Below are 15,591 nucleotides of genomic sequence, written 5' to 3'. Positions count from 1 at the left end.
TTTGTCTAGTTCCACCAGAACAGAACCCTCGAGGCAGCTGGCGTGCTTGAGCGTCCGGCAGAAGAATGGGACCTCGAGCGCTCTGTCGAGAGTGGCGAAGCTGCTGTAGACCAGAGAACGGGCAATATAAGGATACACTCACGCTCGGACGCTTTGTCTGAGCCTCACACAAAAAGCACGTGTTCTACACGGTCGCTCCCAGGACACTAAAATCAGCTGCTCTCCAGCGACAAACGTGGATGGGATGCTTTCCAACAGACGTTCATCGCGATCAACGAGAAAGTTGGGCTTGCGAGGGTTGACAGACGCCTATGCCTTGAGCAGTGTCCTGAGCGTTCGGCTGAGAGCGTCGCGATCTTCCTTCTTTGCACCTTCCCACGCGCGTGGCGACACTTGATCCCGCAGTACCGCGCGGCCAAAGTCGATGAAGGCAATCGAGGGCTGCGCCGGCTCAAACCGGGGACTGTTGGAGGCCGCTGAGGGCGCAGGCGAAGGAGCGGCGCCGACGACGCGCAGGTTGGAGCGGTGGATGTCGCCGTGCGCGACGCCGAGGTCGTGCAGTTTCTCGAGCGCCCGCTGCGGCTCGAGCCTGTCGGAGTCAAAGGGTCAACGGCTGTTTCTCAGTGTGAGCATGGGAGTGAGAGGAGTGCGCGACGCACGAAGCGAGGAACGGCAGGTCAAACTGCTCGATCGGCAGGCCGCACTTCGCGGTGCAAATGGCATGCCTGCGCCAGCGACCGGACGCCTGGAAGTAGCCAACGAAAGACGGGAAAAGAGTCGCGCTCGCGCTCGGGTCGTCAGCGGCGGCGGCGGCCGACTCGAGGTGCTCGTACGCAGCGGCCTCAACGAGCAGCTCGTGCAGGGCCTCGTGGCTGTCGTCGCGGAAGAAGCTGTCCAAAGGCGGCTCGCTTTCCTCGACGTACTGGTTGACGACCTTGAGGACTAATTGGCCATCGAGCGAAGAGAAGAGAACCGGCTGTCGCCAGTTGAGCGGGTAGATCTTGGTGAATTTGATCTCGGGCGCATGCTCGAAGGTGAAGGCGAGCAGCTCGCGCGAGCTGTACGTTGGTGGTCAGCATCGGCGGTGATCGCACAGGCAGAGATCGTCGACGGGTCACGCACATCGACTGCTCGTTCGCGCGTAATCTTCTCCAAAGCAGTCGTTCGATTTGGACCTCGCGCAAGTCGAAACTCAAGGCGGAGGCGCGGCGCGCTTCTTCGATTGAGACGACCGTGTACACAGGTCGTTCAGGTACGGAGGGTGAGATCGGGACCGGGACGAGTGGAGCAAGTTGACCCTGTCCGGCGAAGGCAGTACAACGGAATAGAGCAGGAAAATTCAGCTGGACGTTACAGCCGGATTGCCAGCTACTGCAAACGCACGGGACGAGGTACGACATCGTCCTTGAGGTTGCGCAGCACCGGCCTCGGCTCGCCCTTCTGACGTTTCGGTCCGGGTTCACCTGTCGATCCTCCCGCACCGGCGTGCTCGTCTTTTGCCTTACGCTCGCCTTCGGTCATCTGAGTCGTGTACGTCTCGTCGTCGTCTTTTCGGTAGATAGACATGGCCAGAAAGAGAGCCACGATGAGGGCCGAGACCGCGTGCTGCGCTCCGTCCAGAAGGAAAGGCGGGATGAGAGCGGTCCCGTCCTTTTCGCCGAAGATGAGCCAGTGGCGGCCGTTGGTCAAGAGCACGAGCGAGCGGTCGAGCTGGACGGGCGAGAGGTGCTTGGCGCCGGCAATCTTGTTCTTGGCAAGCTGGCAGTAGAGCTGTAAGGCCGAGGACGTGGATATCAGGTGACGGTTACATGTGTGCAGACATCGTCAAAGGTCAGACTGCGTACCTGGAACAGCACCTCGTCGAGCGTCGCAGACCAGCCTTCTTCAGTGTCCCGCAGACGCTCGTTGCCGGCGTAGACACCCCACCGCTCTGTGACCCTCTTCTTCGGACCAGAGTCATCTGGCAACGAAAGGGTGACTCCTTGTACGCAGTGCACATGGCGTCGCAGGACTCACCTATGCCCGGCCAGATGAAGCGGAGCTCGCCGTGCTTCGACAAGACCGAGACGATGAGCTCGAGGTCGGCCTCGCTCAGGACCGTCGCCACGTTGATCTCGAGCAAAAGACGGGGCAGCGGGCTACTCGCAAGGCACAGCTCGAGATCGCTCGCCTCATCGAGGGGAAAGTCGAAGAGGACCTGGGTACCAATCATCCGGCGGCAGAAGCAAACAAGCCGTGGTCCCAAGATTTGCTTGAGCACAGATGTAAGGCCCGTCTCGTTCCTGTAAAGCAGGAGAAAGCTCTGGTCGTCCTGAGTAGGATCGGTGGTCGAGGATGGCTCTGGAAGCGAGAACGGGGCGTCTTGGTCGACGAGGTCTCGCAGCCCTGCCTCGGAATCGCAGCTCAGGAAGACAGCCTTCAAGTAGTCGTCGTCCATCTGCACGAGCCTGTGCAAGGTGTTCTCGCTGAAAGCTTCGACCTCGCCCACTGTCGGCGGGCGGGACGAGACTGGCTGGCTGGGCGGGCCGACCTCTGCGATCTGGGTACGGCTCTGCACGGGCACAGACTCATGATACACCGGCAAGGCGGATGCGGTCCTGAGCGAGTCGAACGCGGCGCGATAGCCCTGTCCGATCACGCACGACGGCGGGACTGCGCGCAGCTCGGCGGGTGCAGGCATGATTAGGCAATCAAGCAACTCGCAGCGGACTGGGCAGGCGCTGCTGGACGGGCTACCTCGGTGCGGCACAAGAGCGAGGTGTGGGCAAGGTGTGGGCGAGCAAACGCGAAGATCGCCACGTGCACCGGCGCGCTGTGGGCGTGCGGGGGCCTGGCTGGAAAGACGCGTTCACGCTCTTCGGCGAGCGTACGGGGCGCTTCTGTGCGAAACTTAGGCGCGGGTGAAAAGGAGAGGAAGAGGGGGACGACGACGCGGAAGCAACGCAGCTTTTGCTTCTGGCCGCGAGCCAGATGCAGAGCTAGGTATACTCAGGGAGACAGAACAGACGCGCAGGACATCCTTACACTCCATTCGGCGCTTCTACGAGCCGCTCGTGACTTCGCCGCCCGCCCGCCCGCTGTCAACCCCGTCGCGACTTTCACCGCGTTCGTCCGCTGTCGGGCTCTGCTGAGCGATGGAGGCGCCAGAAGAGGACGCAGAGGTGCGCATTGCCGCCACGCACTCGCCACCTCGCCCGCGCCTCGCACCTGCTCGCGCGCTCACTCGACTTGGCCTCTGCAGTTCCTCTCGCTCGCCGCCCCCGTCCAGGGCGTCACCGTCCGCCTGAGCCCGCCCTTTGACTTTGATGGCGAGCCACACGCAGAGCCGGGCACCCTCCTCGCCGTCTCGAACGAGTGGGGCGTCGCCGTCGCGGCGTGCAGCTCCGGAGGTCAGTCGACAACCCGACAGCGAGCCCAGCCTCACGCCGTGGGGGCCGCACCCTTGCCCAAAAGGGTCAGTGCAGTGCTCACAGACACTGACTCGGTCGCGAGCGCACCGCAGGCTTTGCTCTCTTCTCGCTCGCCGACCTCCGCTCGACCATCCGCAATGCCTCGCCGCACTCGACCCCGCAGCTAGACCCGAAGCTCGCAGTGCCCACCAGTGCACCCGTAGACTTTCTCCGCTATGCCATGGGCGACAAGCTCGTCGTGGCCGGGCTCAGAGACGGGTCCATCAACGTCTGGCGGCTCAAGTCACTCGTCCAGGGTGATGTGCGTCACGGCTCTGCACTGTACTGTCGCGATCCCCAGCGCACTGACCACCTTGGACACAGGCGACACCGTTGCGGACCCTTCCTGCCGTCGCGCCGGGACCTCTCCTCGACCTGTGTCCGAACCCAGCCCCCGACTCTCCTCTCCTCGCCGTCGTCTCGCCCTCGGCCCCGCTCACCATCTTCAACCTCGAGACGTCCTCGGTGCACTCGACCTTCCCCGCCTCGCCCGACGGCGCCCCGACCGCCGCCTGCTGGTCCGTCAAGGGCAAGCAGCTCGCCGTCGGCACCGCGTCCGGCACCATCCTGCAGTACACGCCCGAGGGCGACCAGAAAGCGCGCCTCGCCCGCCCCGCCGACCTCGCCCTCGAGCCCGGAGCGGCCCCCTTCGAGGTGCGCGCGCTCGAGTGGCTCGAGAACCTCGTCTTCCTCGCGACGTACGCGCGCCCCCGGCGCGCAGACGACCCGCAGCACGAAGACGAGCTGTTTGTGCTCACGCGCGGCGGCGGCGGCGGCGGCGGGGACGCCGCGGTGCACGAGGTCAAGTTTGCGGACCCGGTGCCGCCGTTTGGCATGATGGGCCGGCAGGGGAGGCGCTGGGTTGGGCGGTTCAAGAACTGGTGCGCTCGCTCTCGGCTCCTCTCACCACGATCTACACCTCAGGCGCTGATCCGATACCCTGCTGCGCCTAGGGAGCCGTTCAAGCACCTCCTCTTCATGGCGAACGCGCCCTCGGGCGACATTGGCGTCCTCGCACAGTCTACCTCGCCGTCGAGCACCTCGGGCTGGGCGACCCTCTCGCTCCCCGAGACGTCGCGTCCGACGCTCCCGCTCGGCGAGGCCGGCGAGGACGTCTGCCCGCTCGGCCTCGAGCTCGATCTCTCTGCTCCGTCGAGCGACGGCGAGAGCAAGCCCGCCGTACTCGTCTACACGAGCCAGGGCGTCCTCGCGTACTGGCGCGTCGACAACGAAAAGGCACCTGCGTACGAGTTCATGGTGACTAGCCGCGACATCCTCACGCAGGAGGGCGACGTGCCCGCCGCAGCTCCGTCCCCTGCGCCCGCGCCCGCCGCATCCGCGCCGAGCGCATTCAGCGCCTTCTCGTCCCCCTCGCCTGCGCCCGCGTTTGGCGCGACCTCCGCTGCGATCCCCTCGTTCGGCACGCCCGCCGCTTCTCCCTTCGGCGCCTCGTCGAACCCCTCCGCCGCGCCCGCATTCGGCTCGACCTCGTCCTTTGGCTTCGGCTCCGGCGCCGGCCTCTCCAAGCCCAGCACCGCAGCGCCGTCCTCGCCTTTTGGCGCGCCGAGCACTCCTTCTTCGGGCGGCGCAGGCGGTTTCGCCGCCGTGCCCTCGACCGGCGGCTTTGCCTCGTTCGGCGGCTCGACCGGCTTTGGCGGCGCAGCTGCCGGGGCGGCGGCGAAACCGAGTGGCGCGAGCCCGTTCGGATCGGGAAGCGCGTTCGGGACCGGAGGCGCGTTCGGGTCGACGGCGCCGACGAGCAGTGGAGGTGGGTTTGCAGCATTTGGCGGCGTCGGCGGTGGCGCGGGCACGACAGGCGGGTTTGGCGCATTCGGCGGCGGCGGCGGCGGCGCAGGGGCAGCAAAGAGCGTCTTTGGCGCCGGCGGTGGCTCGTCCGGCACGGGCGGCTTCTCGTTCGCGCCCTCGTCGTCGTCGAGCAAGCCCGCTGCCTCGGCGGCGTTTGCTGCTGCCCGTCTGCGCGGGGACGACTCGGACGCCGAGGACGACGGGATGGCCGCCGAGGACGGCGCTGGACCTGGCGGGTCGAGGGCCGACGAGCCGCCTGACCTCGAGCCGACGCGCACGGGGCTCGACCTCGCGCAGAGCATGCGCGAGGCAGAGCTCGCCAACAAGCAGAAACAGCAGCAGACGGGGGGCAGCGCTGGGCCCGACGGACTCAGCTTTGGCGGGTTCGGGCTCGGAGGACCGGGCGCGGAGGGGAAGGAGGGCAGCGGCGCGTTTGGGAGCTTCACGGCGCCGCCGCCGTCTGCCGCTTCTCCTGCGGCTTCGTCGACGTCGGCGTCGGCGTCGTCGCCGTTCGGCGCGAGCACGTCGGGCTTCTCGTTCGGTCAGCAGCAGCAGCAGCAGCAATCGAAGGATGCCCCGACTCCCGCCACTTCCGCTGCGGAAGTGCCCAAGCCCGCTTTCGGCTTTGGCGCGTTCGCCGCGCCCTCGCCCGCCACCCCCGCTGCTGCGCCCAAGTTCGGCAGCTCGACCGGTTTCGGGTCCTTCGCCTCCGCCTCGCCGACGACGGGCTCACCCGCGCCCGCGTTCGGCAGCTCTGGCTTTGGCGCGTTCGCCAAGCCCCCCGCGGCAGCTCCCAGCGGCGACCAGAATGCGGCAGGCAAGTCTGCGTTTGGCGCAGGCGGGTTCGGCGCGTTTGCAGCGCCGTCGCCCAAGGCCGCCGCCATGGAAGAGAAGAAGAACGAAAAGCCTGCTGCCGCGCCGGCCTTCTCGTTCGCACCCAAGCCTGCCGACGCAGCGGACGCGAAGAACGGCCCGCCTACGCCACCTTCGTTCTCCTTCGCGCCCCAACCTGCCGCCGATGCTGAGAAGAAGAAGGACGCCGCGCCTGCTTCGTCTCCCGCTCCCGCTCCCGCGCCTGCTCCCGCGCCGACGTTTTCGTTCGCGCCCAAGCCTGCGAGCGCAAAGGGTGATGAGAAGAAGCCTCTCGCTGGCTCGGCGTTTGGCGCGGGCGGGACGGCCTCGCAGCAGGCGACGCCGAAGAAGGAGGAGTCTAACGAGGTGAAGGAGGAGGAGGCGCAGGAGGAGGACGAAGACGAAGAAGAAGACGGGGCCTCGGCGCACGAGGACGAGGAGGAGAGCGGGAGCAGCGGCGAAGACGAGGACGACCAGGAGGAGGAGGACGAGCGTGCGCCGGTCGAGGAGAAGCCCAAGCCGGCCTTCTCATTTGGCAGCGCCGCGTCCGCTGCGCCCGCCGGCTTCCCCAAACCCGCCTCGCCCGGCGGTTTCGGCGCTTTCGCCGGCGCCTCGTCGACGGGCGGCTTTGGCTTTGGCTCGGCGGCCAAGTCGTCTACGTCGACGCCCGCCACGACTTCCACAGGCTTCTCCTTCGGCTCGTCACCTGCAGCAGCAACTCCCGCCTCAACGGGCGGCTTCTCGTTTGCGCCCAAACCCGCCTCGACGCCCGCCTCTCCCGCGCCGACCACCGCTGGCTTTTCCTTTGCACCCAAGCCCGCCGCAGCCGAGGCTTCGAAGCCGACTCCAATCGACCTCTCCGCTGCGAAGTCGGCTCCCGTCCCCCCGAGCGGGGACAAGGACGACGCGACGCCGACGTCGGCAGCGGCGGCTGCGACGGCCAAGAGCCTGTTCGGCTTTGCGAGCAGTCCGCCCGTGGAGAAGAAGGGCACGTTCGGCAGCTTGTTCGACCGGCTGGGCCCGGCGAAGGACGAGGAGGAGGGTGACGAGATTGACGAGGAAGATGAGGGGGAAGCGAGCGGTGAGGAAGACGAGGACGAAGAGGCGGAGCGCGAGGAGCAGGAGGATAAGGAGGATGAGGAGGACGAGCAGGACGAGGAAGAGGACGAAGAGCAGGAGACCGGAGAGGTCAAGGAGGAGAAGCCGACGACGCCTTCGCTCCTCTCCCGTCTGAGCCCGGCCCCGTCTCCGCCCCCTGCATCGACCGCGACTCCGGCACCGAAGGCTCCGTCCTTCAGCTTCGGTGCGCCTTCCACGCCAGCATCGCCTGCACCTTCGGCCGCTGCTTCGTCGAGCACTACGCCCACCGGTACTCCCGCCAAATCGCCTTTCAGCTTCGCGTCCTCGCCATCGCCCGCTCCGGCGAGCCCGACTCCCGCCTCGAAGCCGTCCTCGTTCCTCGGCTTTGCTCCGTCCGCGCCGAGGACGAGCTCCCCCCTCGCCGCAGCCCCACTCGCCATCCCGACCTTCGGTTCGAGCGCGCCCAAGATCAGTTCGCCGCTCGCGAGCAAGCCGACAACGCCGCAGGCCGAGGAGAAGCCGGCCGTACCTCCGGCTCCGAGCTTCTCCTTCGCGCCGGCATCGGCGGCGCCGGTTGCGGCGCCCGCTGGGCCCGCCGCGTCCCCTTTCTCGTTCGCTTCGGCCGCACCGCCCAGTGCCACGACTGCAGCGCCCGCAAAGCCGGCGGCCTCGCCCTTCTCGTTTGCGTCAGCGACGCCTGCGCAGTCTCCCGCCGCTGCTACGACTGCTGCACCCAAAGCGACAGCAGCCTCGCCCTTCTCCTTCGGGCAGACGCCCCTGTCCAAGCCCGCGACGCCGGCTGCGGTTCCATCGCCTGCTCCTGCTCCTCCCGCTCTGGTCGCTCCGTCGCCGGTTGCTCCCGCACCTGTCACGCCTGCAACTGCGCCTCCCGCACCGGCGACGCCGAAGCAGCGCACGAGCGCGATCGTCAACCCTTCGACGCCGAAGCTCGGCACGCAGCTCATTGCTGCTGGCAGCGCGGCCGTTCCGCAGGTCGAGGAGAAGGGAATGGCCGGCGAATTTCTGCGCGCGTACCTGAGCGTGCAGAAGGACTTTGACATCGTGCGCTCCGCTCCGCCTCTGCGTTCGCGGGCTCGGGAGTCGGAACTGACTTCTCCGCTTTCAGCTTCGTGAAAACGCCTCGGACATCAAGGACTTCGTCGCCGACCTCAAGCAGCCGTGCCAGCCAGTAGACGACGAGACGAAGTTCGACGCCAAATACTGGTCGTTCGGCGATCTCGACAAGCTCGAGCAGGTGACCCAGGCAGCCAAGCCCGGTGTCGAGTCGCTCCATGCGGCCGTGCTTGCGCAGAAGCGCCGCGTCGCTGAGCTGCAGAGCCAAATGCTCAAGGGTACGTCCCTCCTCGAGACAACTGCTTCGCCGGTCTTAAGCTAACTTGGCCGTCTGACTCTAGCCGAGACGAAGCGCGAAGAGGCTGCCCGGTTCATCCGTGCGCGCTCTGACCCTGCCTTCGCCAAAATGGTCCGGATTCGCCAGCTCGGCCCGGAGCAGAGCGAGAACCAGCGCAGGATTCGCCTTCAGGTCGATGTGCGTTGCACGAACAATTGACAGCCGTTTCGTGCTGACCATGTTTGATCGTCTATCGCAGGCGGTGCGCAACATGATCGATCAGCTTGAGGATCACATGATGAGCGTCAAAGGCAAAGTCGCGCAAGATAAGCAGGGCCGTCCTTCGCTCAAGTGCGCTTGCCTCTTTCTGATGGTTGCTGGCTCGCTGACGCAAGATCTGTAGGGCTCCGACTCTCGACTCAGTGCAGCGTGCTATGCGCAACATCACCGTCGCTGTTTCGGAAAAGGCCTACGAGCTCGACGATATTTCGAACCGCCTCGACCTAATGCGACTGCAACCGAAGGACTCCTCGACTCCGCGCAAGAGCACTGCCCACCGCGCTCCCTCGCTCAGCCTTGAGGAGTCGCTGAACGAGTCGATCGCTGTCCGCCAGTCATCGCCCGCCGTCAAAGCGGACGACGCGACCAAGGCAGACGCAGCAACGGTGGCGAGGGCCGCACTGTCCGCCGAGCGCTCGACCAGCGTGCTGAAGCGCGCGATGCTCGGCCTGCGGGCCACCGAGCCGCTCGTCAATCGCACGGTCTGCACTGCGAAGAACCCGAGCGAGCCGTTTAAGGCGTCCTCAGACCTGCAAGTGGCTTTCGCCCGCGGGCCCGTCACGGGTGACCGCCTTCCTCGCCCGAGGCGCTGGACCCCGCCTCCGCCTCCTCGCGAGCCGTCGCCGCCGCCGCGCGCGCCTTCGCCGATCCGCGCTGCGCCGAGGTCGCCTTTCCCGCTGTCGCCCGCCGCTGCCCCTGCCACGCCTGCCACACCCGTCGGGCTGTCGCTGGGTAGCGCCGCAAACCGTTCGCTGTTTGGAGCGGTCCCGAGTGGCGGCAGCTTCGCAGGACCGGCGAGCGTTAGCGGCCCTGACCCGCGGGCGCCAGGCGCGCCGTCGACACTCTCACCCTCGCCTCTCGCACCGCCTTCGCCAGCAGCGCCCTTTTCTCTCAGCGGCTCCGCCCCAACCGCGCCATCCTTCGCGTCGCCGAGCGGTACGAGCGGAGTAGCGCCTTCCTTCAGCCTTGCAGGACCTGCCGACGCCGCCACGCCGCCGCCGCTTGCTCTGAAGGCGGCGCCTTCCTTCAGTTTCGCAACCCCTGCCGCTTCGACCGGAGGCGCCAGCTCGACATCGCCCGCAGCAGGCGGCTCTCGCGGCTCGGCATCGCGGCAGCAGTCGTCTCGCGCGCACAGCAACGCCGTCGCACTGCGCAAGCCGTCCGAAAGCCCTGGCGCGCCCACGTCGACGCCGGCGAGTAGCTCCTTCAGCTGGGGCGAGCTGCCGAAGGTCGCCTCGAGCGGCACCTCCGCCAGCTCGCCGTTCATCCCGCTTGCAACTGCGGCATCGCCTGCTGCAAAGCCTGCGCCGCCGGCTCTCGCTGCCACCCCGGTTTTCTCGTTCGCATCGGCTACGTCCGCACCAACGGCCAAGTTCGAGCAGGCAGCACCGACCTCAGGCGGCTTCTCCTTCTCTTCGGGCGGGTCTACGGCTAGCGCGAAGCCCTTGATGGCGCCGCCCGCTGGTGGATTCTCTTTCGCCTCCTCTGCGCCCAACGTGACGCCGACCGCCGCGCCCGCGACCGGAGGCTTCTCCTTTGCCAACGCAGCGAGTACCACGCCGCAAGCCACGCCGTCGAAGCCGCCGTCCTTCGGCTTCGCAGGATTCGGTTCGATTGCTCCGGCGAGCACCCCGTCGAAGCCCCTTGCGTCGGCGGGCCTCTCGTTCGGCACTGCGGGCATGCCGGTAACGACGACCCCGGCGGGAAAGCCGGCTTTCTCGTTTGCGGGCTTCGGAGCGCCCGCCACGCCGAGCGCCTCGAGCGCAGCGAGCCCGAGTGCGGACGCGCACGGCACGGAGGATGAGGAGGACGAGGCGGACGGAAGTCAAGACGGCGAGAACGAGGAAGCGGACGAGGAGTGGCAGGGCGAAGACGATGGCGAATTCGACGATGAGTACGACGACGAGGGGCTGAGCGACGTGCCGGAGGAAGAGGAGGACGAATAGACAAGTGGCTCTCCGAAACTCGCAATTTGCTTGCACCTGGACAGTATATCGTTTGCAGTCTGGCAAGCAGCGGATAGCCGATACGCTACAGCGCCGCCTGGATCTCTGTTTCGGGTGCAATGTCCCCCGTGCCGTGCTCACGCTTCTTCTTGAGCCGCCGACCGAACACCTTGGCGTTGTGCCGCACCCACCGGAGCGAGCCGCCCTTGCGCTTGCGCGTACCGTCGCGTTGGCCCTCAATCTCGTCCATCCCTTGACCGCTCTGCTCCCCATCCTGGTCCGTGTTCTCCCAGTCTGCATCCACGCCGCCGCGCTCTTCCCCCAGATCCGCTTCTCCGCTGTTGCCCTCGTCGTCGCTGTTCGGGCGGTCCGTGTCGTCGCCGCGAGCTTCACGTCGCAGCTGTGCTTCGTAGTCACGGCGGTGAAGGTACAGCTGGTACGCTGCGCGAGCGGGAGAAGACGCTGAAAGGACGAGATTGGCGTGCGCGGATGAGAGGCCGGGATGCCAGCGAGCACGGAGGGTGAGGACGATTGGCGGCGTAGAGCTTGATTCGCTGTTTTTTGTACCGTCATGCACGAGGGAGGGAGAAACCTCGCGTGCGTCGACGAAAATGTCGTCCACTCGGTGGTGTTCGATTGCATGCTCGTCATCATCGCCATCCTGCTCGCCGAGTAGAGACGGAAGCGGGCCGAGATCCGGTAGCACATCGTGTTGTTCCCTACCGGCCAGCAATATCAGCATCCGCTCTCAATCATGGACAACAGCGAGCAAGAAGACGGACCTCGATAGTCGAATCTTGATCTCTTGCACTCCGCCTCTCCGGATGTCGTTGACATGAAAGACGGCGCTTGCAAGCGCGCGCTTGCCCGACTTGAGTCCGCTCGTCGCGACACCTTGTAGCGCGACCTCTACAGGCGAGATGCGCGAGAGAATGGGGAGCGAGACGGGCGCCGAGGAAAGGTCAAAGTCAATCCGGTCGTCGCTGGCAAGAGAAGCTGCGCAACGGAGTAGCTTAGCGGAGCCTCACAACACAACAACGCAGAAGTACGCACGGTCGCCCGTCTGCCGCTCTAGCGCAGCTACCTCCGCCGAATCGCCCTTGTCCGGCTTGAGCAGCAGTCGACCGGCAAAGTTCTGCTCGCGCAAGCCGGATATGGACGCCGACACGAGTTGAAGCGTGCCGACCGACCACTCGCGCAAGTCTGGTGGTATGAACCGTCAATAGGGACACGCGTCTCTGCGAGGAGCATCCGTACTCGGATGCATGTCTAGCGCGAGCGGCTTCCACAAGATAGACAGGCGCAGGCGCCCGCTGCCGCTACCGCCGAGAAGGGGATACCACCTGCGGCACAATCGTCAGCGAACGAGCAAAAGAAGAAGAGCAGGAGGCGTACTTCGAAAGCTGCGCCTGCTCCTGCAGGACGTCTCGCAAGTTGATCGAGACGTAGCCGGCAAGCACATCGTGGTCTGAAAAGGCTTCAGGTCAGCAAATGGCGCTGGTCATGTGCACAGTACTGGATTGACTAGACATACCTCGATCGCGATAGTCCATAACGGCGAAGCTGAGGTTCGCCTCTTTCCAGTCGCGTACAAATGCCTCACTTCCCGAGCCGAAGTACGGAGCATTCGAAAACTGCGTCTCTCCGCGCATGTCAGTTCATTGATTCTTCGCTCATTGGAGACGTGGAAGGGAACGCACCGGCTCCAGCTTTGTGCGGTAGACCATCTCGTCGTTGAGGAACGCCTGGACGTATGAGCTGGGCAGCTCGGCACGGCGCATCGCCTTGCTCCCTGCACCAGGCTTGAGCCGCTTCATGCCCGCCTTGAGCGGCCCGACGCGCTTGTCAAGCTGGAGTTCGGCGATCGAGTGCACCTGGAAGCTGAGGATACCCGAAGGGTGCGAGTCGGGCGCGGGCGCGCGGCCGGAGAGCAGGTCCTTGATGGCGTCGAGGCGAGTGCGCTTGTTGTGCTCGTGCTCGGCGTCGGGCTCGGCGGCGCGTTCAGACAGGTCGACGCCTTCGTACAGGTTCGTCTTTCGGTCTCCGTTCCGCGCGTCGCTGTGTCGCTGCTGCTTCTGAGCATCAGGGCGAGGGAGGCGCTCGAGGAGCGGGAAGAACGCCGCGCTGTACTCAAGCGTGCCGACCGTGTTTCCGACATCATCGCGCTCCGACAGCGGCAGGTCGGGCTTGAGCTCGCTCGAGCGGTGCAAGCGCCACTCGCCTGGCTTTTTGTGCAGTGATCGAATCGGGAGGTCGAGATAGCCGAGGCAGCTGGATTGAGCGCGCGCTTAGTCGAGCCGCATGCAAGGACTCGCGGAAAAGACGCACTGGCTGGAGCCGACTCGCTCATGATCGAGAACGCGCAGCCGAATCCTGCTCGAGCGAGACGTTTCACTACGCGCTCTTGAAGCAGAATTGGAGAAATGCCACGCACTTTGCGCCATCGTCGACAGGTTCCCTCGGCACCCGCACAAAGCACATCTCCTCCCACTTTGCCTCCCTCTCCGCATGCTCCTCCTTGCCTTCCCTCCCCTCCTCGTCCGTGCGTCCACCAAGCGGTCTCCGCCCCGGCCCGAGCTTGACTTCGCGCACGACCTTGGTGACGTAGAGGACCTTGCCCATGCCGGCCCACGACACCTCGACGCATGGGTCCACGGAGCCGGTTGCGCGCGAGAGGGAAGTGAGCGGTAGAGCGGCGTGTAGAGGGTGCTTGTTGCCTCGGGACGAGGTCGAGGGCGTGGAGGAGGGCGGGGAGGACAGGTGCGCGCGGTGGACAACGAGGACGACGATGCCGATTGTTCGGGTTTCTGTGCATTGGTCGATCCGGGCATCAACAATTGCGCTCTATAGAACATTGTGCAGGAAATTGTCGGGTACAGCGACGCACTGATTGCGACGTCTCCTCCGAGTAGCATCTTGCGAACGTCAAGCGCGTACCGCCTCGGCGCTACAAATTTCGCGATCGTGGACTGGATCGCCTGCGCTACCATTGTCCGAACGAGCGGGAGTGGAACGACGTCAATGGCAGACTTGAGAGGCTGTTGACGAGAAGGAGGCGGCGAGGATTTCGTCAGCCTCGTCTCGCTATGAATGTATGGTGACACAGCTTTAGCCTTACATATGCTGCAATCTCGACGATGGGCATCTCGCGCAGAGAAATGACGGCCGTCTTGACGAACGGCGGCTCGGGAGTGAACGACAGGCGGAGGCGGGCGGATCCGCGGAGGGAGGAGATGGAGATGAGGACGGGGAACGGGATCGTCGTCAGTTTGTGCTGGAAGAAAGGAGCGAATAGTCAGTACAGTGTGATTTCACTGGCACTCGCGCCTGAGTGAACCCTGCGGAATCGAGGGAGAACACGCACCACGCCGATCCCGAGATACGCGACAAAGTGGATGTTCTCGGTCGGGTCTGTCGCCTCAACCTTGCCCTTCTTCCCGTACCCCTCTCGCGCCTCGCCGTCGCTCCCCTGTACGTCGACCTTCCGGCGGTACCCAAACTCGCAGTCTAGCTCGACGCTCGGGCGCCCCTCCTCGCCCCGATCTCCCGCTGCTCCCGCCGCTTCCGCCGAGTCGTCCTGCTCCTCCGCGTCGGCCGCGAGCGGCGCAGGGCGCGGCAGCGTCGGGTCGGCGAACGCGCTCGTCGTCGTGCCCGCCGGCTCGGACGGCTCGGTCGCTTGCGCGGTGTTGCGCTCGCGCGCGCGGGTCCCGCGCGGGGCAGCGATGGACGGGGCAGAGGAAGGGGAGAGGCACGGGTCGAGGGCGGAGCGGGAGGGGACGGACGGAGGTGGGGGTGGGAGGAGACGCATGCCGAGGAGACGGACGGGGTGAGATCCTTGTTCGAGGGATGTGATGCGAACGGATCGCTGTGAGACACACAAAAAATGAAGCTCAGCACGGAAGCCGAGCGGCGCACAGGGCCAGCAGTTCCGACCGAGAGGAGCGCGAGCGAAACGCACGATGACTCCGGGCATCAAGCTCTTCATCTCGTCCTCCATCAAGTCGATGGCAGCGACAAACAGCTGCCGGTCTACGATGGGCCACAGGCGGTCCATGACGGCGTTGAGCCACTCGACCGACTCGAACTCGACCTTGTCGCCGTGTGGATGCTCGTCGGAAGCGGGCGGCGGGCGCAGGAGCGGGCCGTGGAGCAGGTCTGCCGAGTGGGTCGCGTAGTCGCACGAGATGCCGCGCAGATTTTGCGTCAGGAGGTAGAAAGCTACAGCTGGAATGTAAAGAGCTGGGTCAGCGAGCCTTCGCGTCATCAAAGGGAGGAAGCAGGTACCGGTGATGAGGACGCTCACGACGACGCGGTATTCCCACTTGATGATGAGCACGTTGACAGCCACGACTGAGGCAACGGTAGCGCCGGCAACAACGACTGTCTGCGCCAGTCGAGTGCGAAGTTAGCTCGACGGCGAGGGAGCGAAAGAGAGCGAGAAGAGCGGCGACGTACTCGATTGCGGACGTGCTCGGCATACGTCTCCTGCACGGCTTCTTCGCGCTCGACCTGGTCGGTGTCTGCCCGGCGGTTGACGACGGGAACGGCGGCGTCAAGGTGCTTGTCGGCGGTGTGTTGAGGCATGGCGCTGTCCAAGCCTGGGACGGCTACAGTAGCATTGAGGCAGACGCGAGCACGAGCGAGAGGGCAGAGCAGGGCAGTGCGAGGACAGCATCGAACTAGCGGACGGCGGGGACTCTCCGCAGCAACAAAGGCCGCGATGACGAGGGAAACATGGGGCAGAGAGCATCGCGGTGCTGGGCAGGGACCGGCTCACGTGGTCTGTGGTGCACTGCAGACAAATTGCAAGCTAGTGAGCAGCACGAGC

General features: G+C 65.6%; 3 protein-coding genes across 3 annotated transcripts; 1 reads left to right on the top strand and 2 right to left on the bottom strand.

Moving 5' to 3' along the window:
- Nucleotides 1-309: 309 nt before the first annotated feature.
- JCM10292_003851 (uncharacterized protein) lies at nt 310-2,680 on the bottom strand (the record flags this gene model as incomplete). Its single annotated transcript, XM_076650703.1, has 6 exons — nt 310-589; nt 660-1,058; nt 1,123-1,298; nt 1,384-1,770; nt 1,845-1,960; nt 2,017-2,680. 6 exons carry the CDS (start codon nt 2,678-2,680, stop codon nt 310-312), a joined length of 2,022 nt encoding a protein of 673 aa, XP_076503754.1.
- A 454-nt stretch (nt 2,681-3,134) lies between these two features.
- JCM10292_003850 (uncharacterized protein) lies at nt 3,135-10,763 on the top strand (the record flags this gene model as incomplete). The annotated part of the gene is made up of 9 exons (XM_076650702.1): nt 3,135-3,161; nt 3,242-3,389; nt 3,503-3,711; nt 3,774-4,330; nt 4,403-8,249; nt 8,314-8,539; nt 8,603-8,736; nt 8,798-8,889; nt 8,942-10,763. 9 exons carry the CDS (start codon nt 3,135-3,137, stop codon nt 10,761-10,763), a joined length of 7,062 nt encoding a protein of 2,353 aa, XP_076503753.1.
- Nucleotides 10,764-10,848: 85 nt separating this feature from the next.
- On the bottom strand, nt 10,849-15,347 carry JCM10292_003849 (uncharacterized protein; the record flags this gene model as incomplete). The annotated part of the gene is made up of 15 exons (XM_076650701.1): nt 10,849-11,482; nt 11,546-11,759; nt 11,817-11,966; nt 12,021-12,106; nt 12,159-12,231; nt 12,298-12,397; nt 12,464-13,034; nt 13,092-13,136; nt 13,198-13,570; nt 13,651-13,801; nt 13,882-14,037; nt 14,128-14,628; nt 14,722-14,987; nt 15,048-15,147; nt 15,219-15,347. The coding sequence occupies 15 exons, from the start codon at nt 15,345-15,347 to the stop codon at nt 10,849-10,851; spliced, it is 3,549 nt and encodes a 1,182-aa protein (XP_076503752.1).
- Between the last annotated feature and the right edge of the window lie 244 nt (nt 15,348-15,591).

Source organism: Rhodotorula paludigena, assembly GCF_050403205.1.
Source record: "Rhodotorula paludigena JCM10292 DNA, Rt_paludigena_JCM10292v1_ctg39, whole genome shotgun sequence".
NCBI lineage: Eukaryota > Fungi > Basidiomycota > Microbotryomycetes > Sporidiobolales > Sporidiobolaceae > Rhodotorula > Rhodotorula paludigena.
This window is presented reverse-complemented; position numbering and strand designations above follow the sequence as displayed.